The sequence below is a fragment of the Camelus dromedarius genome, chromosome 10, assembly GCF_036321535.1.
Source record: "Camelus dromedarius isolate mCamDro1 chromosome 10, mCamDro1.pat, whole genome shotgun sequence".
Taxonomy (NCBI): Eukaryota; Metazoa; Chordata; class Mammalia; order Artiodactyla; family Camelidae; genus Camelus; species Camelus dromedarius.
Window position 1 is genome coordinate 21,772,170 of NC_087445.1, and position 14,733 is coordinate 21,786,902.

General features: G+C 33.1%; 1 protein-coding gene across 1 annotated transcript in view; it reads right to left on the minus strand.

Annotated features, from left to right (window-relative positions):
* Positions 1–14,733, minus strand: part of CNTLN (centlein) — a 247,837-nt gene that overhangs the window by 69,384 nt on the left and 163,720 nt on the right. The window contains exons 15-18 of the mRNA XM_010988164.3: positions 13,901–14,436; positions 10,142–10,319; positions 4,115–4,205; positions 3,814–4,037 (exon numbers count right to left, since the gene is read on the minus strand). Of these exons, the coding sequence (XP_010986466.3) occupies positions 3,814–4,037; positions 4,115–4,205; positions 10,142–10,319; positions 13,901–14,436 (1,029 nt within the window). The remainder of the gene's footprint in view (positions 1–3,813; positions 4,038–4,114; positions 4,206–10,141; positions 10,320–13,900; positions 14,437–14,733) is intronic.

Here is a 14,733-nt window from a genome sequence, read left to right on the forward strand (position 1 = left end):
TTGATCTAATTTATTCAGTCATAATCTGAATGGTAGAAGCCATACATACTGTTAAATGTCTCCTTGTAAGCTGAGCCAGGACCTAAACAAAAGGGGAAACCCAGCCACCTAATAAATTCTATCCCAGTGTCCCCAATATAATTTTCTTCATAATTTCCATTATTTGAAATCATCTCATTGATTTGTCTATGTGTTTACTATTAGTTTCTCCTAAAATACAATTCTAATTTCATGAGGACAGAGAAATTCTCTGTTAATGATCATTGCTCTATACTCAGAAATAAAATATTACAGAGGTTAATCCAACTATATCACTATTCATTTTGAATGTCAATGTTCTAAATATTCTAAATGTACCAATTAAAAGACACCAACTGTCAGAGTGGATCAAGAAATAAAGGCCAACTATATGTCTACAAAAAACCCATCTTAAATATAAAGACACATATATATTAAGTGTAAGTGGATGGAGAAAAATTTACTATATTAAAACCAATCAAAAGAAAGCTACAGTAGCTATATTAATTACAAACATAGAAGACTTCAAAGCAAGGAAATTTATGAAGGATAAGGAATGGTATTACATAAATATAAAGGGATCAACTCTCCACAAAGACATGACAATCCTTAACATGCATGCATCTGACAACAGAGGATCACCTATGGGACACAAAAACTAATTGAGTTACAAAAAGAATTAAATAATTACACTATCATAGTTGGAGATTTCAATACCTCTCTATCAGAAGTGGACATATCCAAGCAGAAAATCAGTGAGGACACAGTTGAACTCAACTGGAGTTCACAATCAACTAAACATAACTAACATCTATGGACTACTTCAACCAGCCATTATTCTCAAGCTCACATGGAACATTTACTGAAACAGATCACATTCTGAGTCATAAAGACATACCTTACCAAACTTAAAAGAAATCATAGAATGTCTGCTCTCAGACCACTTTGATGGACACTTGAAATTAACACAATATAGTAATACAGCTATATTTAAATAAATAAATAAATTTTACAGTATGTAAAATTCCACAAAAATTTACATTTGATATCTATCAGTTGGTATGTTATACATAATTATTTAATACCTAACAAAAATATTCAGAATACTTCCTAAAAGGTGGATTTATGGGTAAAGCTGTATTTTCTTTTATAATATGGATTCTAGTAGTTTCCTTCTGTCAGTGAGTCAATGCTGTTTAAAACTATATGATGACATATTTGTGACTACAAAGGAGTTCCCACAGCCATACTATACTTAAGTAGTACTGCTGGAACAAAAAAAGATGACAATTACATCTTGTTACTCTTAAGATTTGGGACTCATTTTTCACATGTTTAGATATATTATGAGCAAGGCTCTTAAATCAAAGAACTGAGCATTCAAACTGGAAAAGCTAGTTAATATTGTTAGCTTTAACATATTTCTATTTCTTGATGTTCACTTTTGCAATAGTAAAGTGGATATGTTAGGAAAACAAAACCACATTGTTTTAATTAGAAACTAATTTTAAGAAAGTTCACCTTAAGTACATTTTACTTTGTTGAGCTTAATAATAATTGAAGATAAATGCTTCATGTAACAGTGGGTTCTTTACATACCTAAAAATGTTATATCTCTCCTACATTTTACCATAATATTTATTACCTAATTAATTTTTATGTAGGCTGCGGGCTTTATTAATTTGAATAGAGAAAGGTTTTGATTACATTCTTCTGTCAACAATGAATTTATTACCAGCAACATTCATGTAGATACTACTACATGTCTGTATATTTTCTTATTTAAAATGAACATTTTAAAAAGTTTTAACTGATATATAATTCACATATCACACTATTCATCTATTTAAAGTGTACACTTCAGTGTTTTTTAGAGTATCCACAGATATGTTCAACCATCACCACAGTCAACTTTAGAACATTTTTATCACTTTAAAAAGAAACCTGTGCACTTTAGCAATCACTCCTATTTTCTTCTTTTACCCAGCCCTAAGCAACCACTAATCTACTTTCTGTCTCTATAGATTTGCCTATTCTGAATATTCTGGATAAATGGAATCATAAGATGTGTGCTCTTTTGCAACTTGTTTTTTTTTAGTAGATATAATGTTCTAAAGATTCATTCATGTTGCATCTTATATAAATCCTTAATTAATTTTTCTGGCTTAATTATATGCCATTGTGTGAATATACCACAATTTGTTTATCCATTCACTAACTAATGCACATTTCAGCTCTTTCTACCTTTTGGCAATTACTAATAATGCTGCTAAAAACAATATTGCCTTAACATTTACTATCTTTTTGTACAGCATCTTATGGTAAAACAGAGATGAGGGATTGGGCCTTCTCATTTCTTTCCTGAGTATGCACATAGCTCTGTGAATGCATGTGTCCTCCATATTCCAAAGAATATGTCAGAGCCTTTCAAAACTCTTATGGGCATCTCATTCCCCAGCTTTTCCTTTTAAGCTATTTGATTAATATGTTGTTTGACCTAAACTGGAATCCATCACTTCAGGCAACCTAAAGTTAAAACACTTGCCTACATTGCATTTGACAACCCCATCTACCAACTCCCCTGCCAAGAAGAAGGCTAGTCACACTGAATGATATGAGTCCCTGGGGTCTACCAGGGAACCATCAGACAGGTTATATGGTAATTATTTGGGAATAAGGCTTAAAAGGAGCTCCAACTCCATTCTGCTTCTTCTGGTAGCTGCCAGGATGCTTGGGGAACATGAACCATTATTTTTCCCAAGCTACTGCTGAGCTGGGAGAGTGGGAGATGCTAACTAAGGCAAACTAAAATGCCACCAAGTTTTCTGTTCCTATCTAGATACAGTTGTTTTTCTTTAATAAACACTCCTTAGATCCTTGCAAGTATGACTAATTTCCTGAGTTTAACTGAAGAATTGTAAGTGTTCCCCAATATGCACAGTCTCTATAAAATGCTTCATAGTTCTCATGTAAAATACTTTTGTTTGATCTTCAATCTTTTTAAAGATAAGAAATTTACAGCTTAGAAAACTTGTAACTTTCTTGAGCCATCAATTAATTGCCTTAGGAATATTACATAACCCTTAGAAGACTAGGTTCTGTACCTAGTGTTATAAAAATGTTAATTCCCAACAATCTTTGCCCTTTTTTCCGTTGCTTTTATCGATGAGTAAATTTTCAAGGTCCTTACACTAATAGTGATACATGCTACAACATGAATGAACTCTGAAAACATTACGCTAAGTGAAAGAAGCATAGCTAAGTTAAAGGAACACATCAATATAGATATTTATGTTAAAATCTTCACATTTTATATAAGTATTTGCAAAGATTTGGGGCAATGACTAGTTAATAATGTGATTTATACTGATAAATTCAAAGTTTTAGACGTGGGCAAAGAGGCAAGCTAAAAGAATTTATGGAGACCTTTTTTTTAAAATTCCTCAATAAGAGTAAATTCTTTAATGACTGTATCTGAATTTTTTTAAATATATGGAGCCTGTTTTTAAAATCTAAGAAACAACACAATAAATATCATACAAAAATGTTAAGATAAAGAAAAAAGCTAAGTGGAAAAGGAATTCTAGCAAAATATTTGTCAAAAGATTTGGAGTTCTTGCTATGACCTTATTAAAGAAATCTAAGTGTTAAACTTTACATTAGTTAGCATTGCCTGGGAGTTTTTTAAACTCACAGACATGTCTAATGCAAATATGAACCAAACAACACATGTAAAACAGAATATTCAGTTTTATAATATAGGTTACTGTAATTTATTTTTAAAGTTCCTTTTACCTTTATTGTCTGCCTGTTTGTCTGAAATCGTTGATCAGACACCTGCTGCTGATGAAGGAGTTTTTCATTGACTTCTTTATATTCTTTAACAGACAGCTCCGCTGCTTTTTTGGCACTGAAAAGTACACTGTTTTGTTGTTGCAAGGATACAATCCGTTCTCGTAATAAAATAATATTGCTACTTGATTTCTGGGCAGTTATATTTTTCCACTTTTCTCTGTTAACTATACAAAAATAATGTTAATTTTTTTAACAGTTCATTAAATTTAAACGACATTGTTAATTTCATATATCTTCTTACCTGTGGTAGGACCTGTTGTATGTGAACTCTTTTGAATATGACCATTCTTCTTTTGAAAAGCTGGCTTTTTGGCATTCTTGTGAAAATAACTCTAAATTTTAAAATTTCATAAAAATTAATTATTCAATAACATCAAGTGAACCAATATATATAATATATAATCTTTGTTTACGTAAAAATAATTTGTTTGTGTAGAGTAAAAATGTCTAGATAATAAAATTCTACAGTTGATACCAAAAACTTCTAAATGAACATAATACATGCACTAAAGTTAACCTAGCAGACAGAAGGTACAAATACAAAACTCAATCCAAAAGTCACAGAAATTTAGCCTAGGGACAGTTTTAAAAGCTATGAATAAAAATCATAAAAGCAACAAAAATAAAATAACAATATTTAATAACTTATTCTCTGGGAATCTTGATCTTTTTCTCAAATACTATTCTCTGTTGTAGACTGATGAATCCCTTCTGACAAATGAAGCTAAAACAATGTTGATGATTATAAAGTAACTTTCCTTGAAGCTGCATGTTTTCCTCATGACATTCCAGTACACTGAGGCTAAGTAAAATGAAATCGTGTTGACTTTTGTTCAGAAATGTTTCATCAATCTATAAAACCTTTCCCAAAGCAAAAATTTAAATAGGAATATGTTACAAAATATTATAAATTCTAATAATAAAATATTTGGCCTTATTTAAGAATTTATTGCCTGGGAAACAGGAACAATATTAATCCAGAAAACTATTTCTTTAAAAAAAGGAATTTTTTTCAAAGAACCCAATTCAGGAACAAATAAATAATTATGGTAAAAGTGGAAGGAAAAAATAAATTTGATTGAATGTTACTTTGACAATGAGCTATATATTTTATACTGATGAATATATAAATTACACTATATTATATATAAGGCATGACCCTAAAGTAATAAAACTGATTTATTAACACAAATACCAGAAACTCCTATCTAAGATAGGGTTTTCCTTTAAACTAATTACTTCCTTTAAATAAACTATGTTTCACTTCTCAAAATATTTTTAAAATGTCTCATTTGAACTTGTCTTCAGAACCAGTATATAAGATGCATTTTTAAATGTTTCATTGCTTTCGTAAGATTCAATGTTATATCATGTACTGATTACTATAAAAAGATCCAAAACAGAACCACCAAATTACCAATATCAGTTACCATACTTGGCATCAAATTAATTGGACCTAAAATAAAAGAGACTTTCATTTACTTTGAAGCAAGCACACTTAAAGTCTATTTTAAACATGAGAAAGTGTTAAGGGAAATTCTGAGGCCAAAAATAAAGCCAAGCAAGAATCCAGTGAGACTAATGACAAAGAAGCCAGCAAAATACAGGACAATTGATAATCCCTTGTGACCCTGAAATTCCATATAAATAGCAAATCAGAATATAGAAACCTGTAAAGAAAGCCTAGGTCCCAACTCAAGATGAGAAATTTGAAGTCATGAAGCTAAGCTATTGTATATATCAATAGCCTGTACCTTTTTTATTGCTGAATAGTATTTCATGGTATGGATGTATCACACTTTGACTAACCAGCTATTGAAGAAAATTTTGGTTGTTACAGTTTTTATCTATTACAAATAAAGCTGTCACAACCATTCATATACAGGATTTTTGGTAAAGATAAATTTTCATTTCTATGCAATGTGTCCAAGAGTGAGATAGATGGGTTGTATGGTAAGTCTATGATTAGTTTTTTTAAAAAAAGGAACTGCCGTTTCCAAGAGTGCTGTACCACTCTGTATTCACACTAGCACTGTATGAGAGATCCAGTTTCTCTGCATCCGTGTCAGCGCTTGGTATTGTTTCATATTAGCTATTAGATGTGTATCTCATTAGGGTCTTAATATGCATTTGCCTAATTGGTAATGATGTTGAACATCTTTATATGTGCTTTTTTGCCATCCATTTATCCTTTTCAGTGAAATGTCTGTTCATGTCTTTTGCCTGTTTTCAAATTGAATTGTTCGATTTTCCATTGTTGAGTTTGAAAAAAATCCTTATGTATCCAAGATACCAATCTTCTGTCAAATATATGGTTTACAAATACTTCCTCCCAGTCTGTAGCATTTTTTATCTTCTTAATAGGGTCTTTCACAAAGTTCTTAATTTTGATGAAGTCTAATTAATTGATACTGTCTTTTAGGGATCATGCTTTTGATATTATGTCCAAAAACTCCTCAGCAAGCGCAAACTCTTTTATGTTTCCTTCTAAAAGTTTTGTATTTGTTTTACATATATATCTGTGATCTATTTCAAATTAATTTTTGCATAAGGTGTGAAGATTAGGTATAGGTTCATTTTATTGCCTAGGGATCTCCAATTGCTCCAGCACTATTTGTTGAATAGCACTATCCTTCTTCTATTGAACTGCTTTTGCACCTTTGTCAAAATCATTTGTTCATAGTTGTGGATGCATTGCATCCATCATGTGAGTAATACATTCATTCCCCACTTGTTGAGTGTTCTGTGTCATTAGTCTTGACATCAAATTAACTGGTGAGGACTGATGACATCCTCTGTGGGGTGAACACAAAATAGTTATCTTACTTTTTGGTTAAAATTTCCATCTGGTTCTATTTTATATCTTCTATTTCTTTGATAAGACTTTCTATTTCACTCTTGTTTCAAGCCTGTTAGCAAATGCTTATTGAAGAATTTTTATGACAGCTACTTTAAAATGCTGTCACATAGTTTGAACATCTGTGTCATTTTGCTTCTGGCTTTTGCTGTTGATCATCTGTTTTTTTTCATTCAAGTTGAGGTGTTTCTGGTTGCTAGGTATGGTGAATGATTTTCAGTTGTTTCCTGGACATTATGGGTATTATGTTTCAAGACTCTGGATCTTATTTAAATCTTCTGTTTTGGTAGGCCTCCTCTGATGTCACACCTATGGGATGAGGGAGTACTAACTCATTACTGTCAGTTGGGGATGGAAGTCCAGTCTCTGCTGACACCCTAGATAGGGAGGGGCACCTCATTACTACTTGGTGAGAGTGAAAGTTCAGGCTCCCCACAGACCTCTGCTGATACCAGCCTGGTTGGGATACAGAGCATGGCCTTCTTTCTGCTCCTAACTTGACCTCTACTGACACCATGGGGAGAGGGTGGGAGGCTTTATAGATATAGGAGTTGATGAGAGTCTGCATCTCTACCCTTGACCTCTGAAAAATCCCTACTAGAAAGGAAAAAGGAACATCTCTTTTTTGTGGATGAAGATGGATGTCCAGCTCCCTGTATGGTCTCTAACGACATAAAAGGAGGGAGTGATTACTATTGGCCCCTCATGTGACCCTGACAGAAGGAGGAGGGATGCCTTTTCATAGCCAGGTGAGAGCAAAGTCTAGGTTCCCCATTGGGTCTTTACTGGTCGGGTAGAGGTAGGGTTGCAATTTTTTCCATGGTGATTGGCTCCAGAAGGACAGTTAGTGTGTAAAAGTTTTCTGTCTCTCTGGGCTGTCACTTTGATTAGAGAAAACAGGATTTTATAGGGGGCTTTTATCCTCTGACCAATTGGCATTTCCAAGCTGCAGGTTTCTTCAGCACCCAGGCCAGGATGTATGAGGCAAAATGAAGACCCAGAGAACTTATCAGGTATGTTGTTCCTCGAGTTCTGAGATCCCTAGCTGGTGTGTCTCCTTTACCTTTCAGAGTCTTCTTATTGTTCTATTATTAATTTATATTGATATAGTCCCTATCAAAATCTCAAAGGATATTTTTGTGAGAAAAACTGCTTATAAATTCATTTTGAAGGGTAAAGGACCAAGAATATTGAAGAGACTCTGAAGGAAAACATGATGGGCAATTTGCTCTATTATCAACAAAGACTACTATAAACTAACAGTAATGAGACAGTATGATATAGATAAATACACCGATGGAACAGAAGAAAAAGTCTAGAGACATACCTATATGTATATGCACCTTTGATTTACAACAAAGGTGGTGCTGTTGAACATAGTGGGGAAAAATGTGAAACTTAACCCTACCTTATACTACATGCAGAAATCAATGCCAGACATAGACATGAACATCAAAACAGTAAGTCAGATAATACAGGAAAAGATAACAAGTAAAGTAGTATAAAAAATATCTAAGCTGTAGTAGGTAAAAAATTACTATATAGAACACAAAAAGTCCTATTCATACAGGCAAAAAAATTGTTGAATTTGGTCACATTAGAATTATGATGTTTTATTCCCCAAAAGACTCCACGAAAAAAGAGTGAAAAGGCACAGCATGGAGTAGGGCAAGATATCCACAATGTATACAATCAACAAAAGGCTCCTAAGCAGCATATTTAAGAACTTCCACAGATGAATAAGAAAAAGGCAGACAATTCATTTGTAAAATGGGCAGAGACTTGACGAAGCAATTCACTGAAGAATTCCAAATGGTCAATAGTTGTAAGTAGTACTTACCAGCATATTTGTAATCACTGAAATGTAAATTAAACCCACAATGATATACCTCAACATACATACAAAACTGGCTGAGATGAGAAGAACTAACATACTGAATGTTGACGAGCAGCAGTAAAAATGGTCATAGTCTGTTGGTGGGTGCAATAAACTGGCACAACATTTGGAAAATAACATTATCAACTAAATCTCAGAAACACATAATCTATGGTGCAGTAATTCCACCTGTAGGTATTTCATTACAGAAATGCCCATATTTGTACCATAAAAGACATTTACAAGAATATTCATTGCAACATTATTTGCAAGAAATCCAAACTGAAGCAACCCAAAATTTAGCAGTAGAATGGATAAATAAGTTGTGGTGTATTTCAACAATGAAATACTTTATACAAAAATAAGAATGAATGAACTCCACATAATACTGAACAAAGGAAGGCCAGACACAAAAGAAGACATACCTTACAGATTCCATAAAGTTCAAAAATAGGCAAAATTAACCATAATATTAGAAGAAATAAAATTATGAAGAAAACAAGGGGGATAATTAATTTAAAGTTAAAATAATGGTTATCTTTGGAGTTGGTAGAAAGTTTCTAATATTTTCCAGACACAATTGGTATAATTTGGTCAACTGTTATTTTCTGACTTCCAACAACATAGATAGATCTATTCAAAGTAGTTTATACTATACTCTCTTATTTTATGAATGGAATTATGAGTTACTTTTATTTATAAACTCATTAAGCTGCACATAAATGAATGCAACTAAGCAAAATTCCAAAGCAAATAATGCGTGGCAAGTTGGAGATTTCTGTAAAATATATTTATCAACCAACCACTCAATCAGCAGGTACTCAGCATGTAATTCTTCATCTAAACTTTATTCTGGCAGTAACTAAAATAAACTGGTGTCATCCTTGAACTTTTTCCTTCAAAGTTCTGGCTAGATCTCAAAAAAAAAACCACTTTTGGATTTGAATTTTAATGAACACTATAGTTTAGCTCAAAGATAATCTTTTTTTTAAAAACAAAAAGAATTATCTTTCCCCAGATTTTCACTGATTTATGCTGAGTTGATAAACTTTTTGGTGACATGATGTACCAGTGGTAAGAATTATTGAATAAGTTGTTTTGGAACATCAATAGTTTAATATTTAAAATACACTGGGGAATAACATAGGAATCAGAAATTAAAGACTTAGACTAAATAATTTATTATCATGAAGGCTAATATAAAAACAGAATTTTCTTCTCTTCATATATTTCACATACCTGAAAACAGTAATGAGCTTATTATCACCTTTATTTACTTATTTTCTGGCTGAGATATAAATATCTTAAGATTTATATTTAGGAAAATAATATCCACTTCTATTTTCATCTACGCAAAAGACTAAAAATTAGTACTTAAAATTATTTAAAAGTGAGTATTTTCACTGCATACTTCAGAAATATCAATTTTTTAAGGTTTCAAATTAAATCACTGGCAACAAAAATTGATTTAAGGTATGCAGCATGAACTAAAATTAAAAACATTGCTTATAATTAAGCAAAACTGTGTCATGTACCTTTGAGGTCTTGCCATCTACATTTGGATATATTTGTACTATTTCTTTTCCTTGCATCTGGCTGTCTTCTGTTTGGTCATTTTCTTTCTGGTCTCTTCTATCTTCTGTAGGACTTATTTCCTGGGATGTTTCTACAATAATTGTTCCCAAATTCTGTAAGGTCTGCGTTTCAGAATCACTGATTTTGGGGAAAAGGGGGGCATAAAACCCAAGAAGAAGAGTCATTAAATATATCTCTTTTAAGTTCAAGACGAAATAATATCATAGCACGTGTTGCATATGTAGCTATAAGTTTAATTTGAGCATTTACTGGTTCTCATTGTTAAGAGAGAATCAGTCAAAATATATTGAGAGAAAATTAATCTAAATGTATTTTACAAAATTATAAAATCTCATCAAGAAGTTAGATTATCTAGCATCACATGCCTGCTGGCATCACAGCTATAGTATTTCTCCCAGGGTTCACTCAGTAAACACTCATTTTAACACTTCCAGGGTTAGAAAACTCACTACTTTCTGTGCCAGGGCAGAAAGCTTTAATAGTTCTAACAGAAAGTTTTCTTTTAGACAAGTACAAAATTTGAATCTCTGAGCCTTATACCCAACTGACCCCAGTTTCATCTCTTATGAGTATTCATCATTCAATATAATACTTGTTAAGCACCACTCTTCTGGGCAAAAGGGATAAAGTAGTGAGTGAAAAAATTAGATAAAAATATTTTCCTTCATGTAGCTTCATCCTAGTGGGGTGGGGGTACAGGTAACAAATAAGGGGACTAAGTTATATACATATATATAGTATGTTAATAGTTTGTATTAAAGAAAAAATAAAGCAATAGAGGAACATGTAGGTCCAGTTCCTTTTCCATGTGGATGATCTTTTAATTATTTGGACATAATTACATGATGCTTGCAACGTCTCTAAGAAAAACATACCTTGCTTATTCAAATATTCCTAATATGAATGTTTTTAAGATGCTTTCCCACTCTGGTCCCTCTTGAATGTACACCAGCTTATTTTGATGGAGCATTATGTCCAGAATTCAATTTCATATTCCAAGTGTACTAAGTACTATGAGAAGTACTTAGTAGCACTCCTGGTAGATGCAGACTAAAATTGTGTAAGCTTTTCCAGTAAGCATATCATACTGTAGACTCATACAGGATTTAACAAAAATTCTTATGTATGCTGTTATAAAGTCTGATATTTTTCCTGTTGCATAGTTGAATAATTGGTATTTTATAGCCAAATAAAGGACTCTGTAGTCTTTTAGATAACTATATCTTCCCAGTCTATTGAGATCTTTGGGAATTGTGATTCTATTTTGTATTTTCCAGCCCTTTCAATGTCACATTATCCACAAATTTGATAAACATGGTTTGCTGAAATTCTGTTTTTCTTCTTCAAGGCATTAACAACTCCTCCTGATTATCACTCATCACTGAAAGAGCACTGATAAAGGTAATTCATGTATCAGAACCCACTAAATGCTGGCTGCCCCAGTGGCCCGGCCCATATCAGAAATCGGAACCTGAACTATGGGAAATGCCTCACTATCAAGGAAACCTAACATACACCAGTCACAGACCTGCAACTCAGCTTTATCTAGTTTACTTTACTCTAGAAAATAGGACCTGCTACCCTTACAAGAAAATCCCTGACCTCCTAGCCAATCATATCCTGTTTATACTTTGCCTCTTCTCATGCTCTATAAAACTCCCCCTTGCACCAAATCCTTTGAAGAGTGTTTCTGAGCTTGTTAGGCACTGTACTCCCCCAATCCACATGTGTTTTCCTGTGAATAAAGGTCTTCATACTCGTTAATAAATCGCGTTATTTTTGTCATTTGACAGCATGCTCTTGTAATGCTATTCAACTATGGGAAATAAATATTAATAAGGTAATAATTATATAAGATAGTATTTTATATCCAAATATACAAAGGGCAAAGTTCTTTTTTCCTCAGTATCCAAGGAAATTTCTTATATTTCAGATTATGAAAAGCTAAAAGGAATAGAATGTTCTGAAGCCCTGAAGCTTCATTGCGGGATTTCTAATTGTTTGAGAATTCTTTACAGCTGAGTGAATCCTGAAACTGTTCTGTCAAGCAGGAAATGTAACACTTAATCCTCACAGAGTAAAACTGAGTTTCACTGCTAAATAACTTAAATGACAATCCTATGTTTTAAGAGATATCGTGTGATACATCTCCCAAAATATGTGACCCTCTGCATATGCACTGGCAAAATGAAACTGAACTGAGTGTATTCCTTAACTTTTATGTATTTATTCACACATACACATGAGTAAATATGCACCACTGTTTTATGAAGAGTGTGGTAGTACCAACTAACTGGGATATAATTAGTAGATGAAACCAGAATTTCCTTGAAGACAGATAAATGCTTAGTGGGTTTTAAGCTAAGTAGGATTTTATCTCTAATTGCTTTTTTGAGAACAACGAAGAAAACCTTAGAAGAAGTAACAAAGAAATAGGAATGCAGATTTGGTCTTTCTTCTTTATATTCATAAATTTGTTCTTAAGTTTTTCACCAGCTTAAGGACAAGAGGCTTGACCAGTGATCATTTAAAACACAGGTTCCCAAACTTGTCTGCATATTGGAATCAACTGGAGAGCTTCAAAAAAAAATACCAAAGCTTGTAACCCATTCCAGAAGTATGATTTAACTGTTTTGAGATGTGGCTGGAGCTTTGGAATTTTTATAAGATCCCCAGGTGATTCTAACATGCAAACAAATTTGAGAACTGCATTTTAAAATAAGTTTCAGTTCTATGTCTACGATTAAGAAAACTATCCAAAAATATCCCAAATCTAAAACAGACCACTACTGCAAATTAAAAAAAAAAAAGTGAAAATAAAAGGAAAATATATACTATTATAAAATAAGACCAACTATGGAAAATTGTTCCGTTTGTCTGTTAGCAATTCTGGCAACATTAAACTTCCCTATTATCTATGTATAAAAGGAGGTGTTCTATTATCCATTTGCCTTTGTGGTTTTACTGATTGCTTCAAGTGCAAATATGAATGTATAGCCAGGGGTAAGGGAAAGAAATATTATAGATTTTTAGTATTCCCCTGTTGCTATTCACTAGGGGTTATATAACTTAAGACTAGGAATCTGTAGAGCTTTAACTTTAAAGAACTAATTTTTAACCACCATTCAATTAAAGTTAGTACAATGACTTTGCATAATACATACATGAAATAATTAGTGAAGATGGTTCTTAATTTAAAGGATGTTAAACAGCTTGTAGACATCTGGTAACAAGCTGAAATGGGTCATTCAAAATTTATCTAACTAAATTAAGGGGAAAAAATGTTTCTCCTCCCAGGTTGCCATGTCACAAGATAACTAAACCGACTTAGTAGGCTTGCCTGGGAATCCTTAGCTGTCAGTGGTGAATATGCAAAGGGCCAGCAAATTAAATCAACCTGCCAAACTGTCAATTTCAAGCCTCATGACTGCATGAAAATAGCATCACTGGAAGAAATCAAGCATTGCCTTCTTTTGGGTTTCCTGGCACCTATTCAAATACTCATGCAGTTGTGGCTAATTTTGCATGCAAATTTCAGTCAATAAGCTCAGAACAAGACCTCCCAAGATATTTCAAAGGATCTGACAGTATTTTTTCTGAATACCAAATCAACAGTAGTTGAAATTCAATCTCCATTTTCTGGTGCTTTACATATGCACAGTGTCCCCACCACAGAGCTAAGTTAATGAGAGCCTTACCTGCTTTCACTCACATCCTCCCAGTCGTCCTTGCTGAGGTTCTCAAACATATTGCTCATAACCTTGATGGAGTGATTGAGAACAGTATGGTAACGACCCACAGAGCACTTTTTCTTGGCGGCTTTAAATTTAACCTTAGTAGTGGTGGTCTTACAAGCAGACTGTCCTGATCTGACTTTCGTGGTGGCCATCTCAGATTTAGCTTGGTCTGCTGAACGCTGTAATTTCTCCATTGAATTCATCAGCTCTTCATTTTCATTTCTCAACCCATTAGTTTCTGCCACTTGTCTCCTTAAGGAAGTGACTTCTGCCTCCAGCTCACTGATTTTTACTTGAAGTTCAGCTTTGTCTTTTTCTACATCTTTACTTCCCTTCTGTAACTGTTCTAGCTCTTTTTCTCTGGTCTTTGCATCTTCTTGCTGCTGTTCTATGAGGGATTTCAGGAAATCATTTTCTTTTATTAATTTTTTATTCCCTTCTTTTAGTTTTCTAGACCTTTTCTCAAAAGATTTTAGCCGATTTTCCAATTCAATGACCTAAACAGAAGAGTTTAATTTATTTTAAAAGTAGAATCATGCAGAGGGAATAGGACACAGAGAGGAATGTTAACAAACAGACTGTGATCGATTCCTCCCTGTCTACACACCGAGTTCATACTACAGTTATCTACAGTAACGGTTCCCTTCCTGGAATAGATCCTCTATCTTCATTCTTTTAGGCATTTGGGGGTAAGATCAAAGTTTCTACCTGAGTCTTTTGGGCCTTGATTGTTTTCAGCTCAAAATAATCCACATGCCAAAGAGACTTCCTACAGTATATTTCATCATTTACTA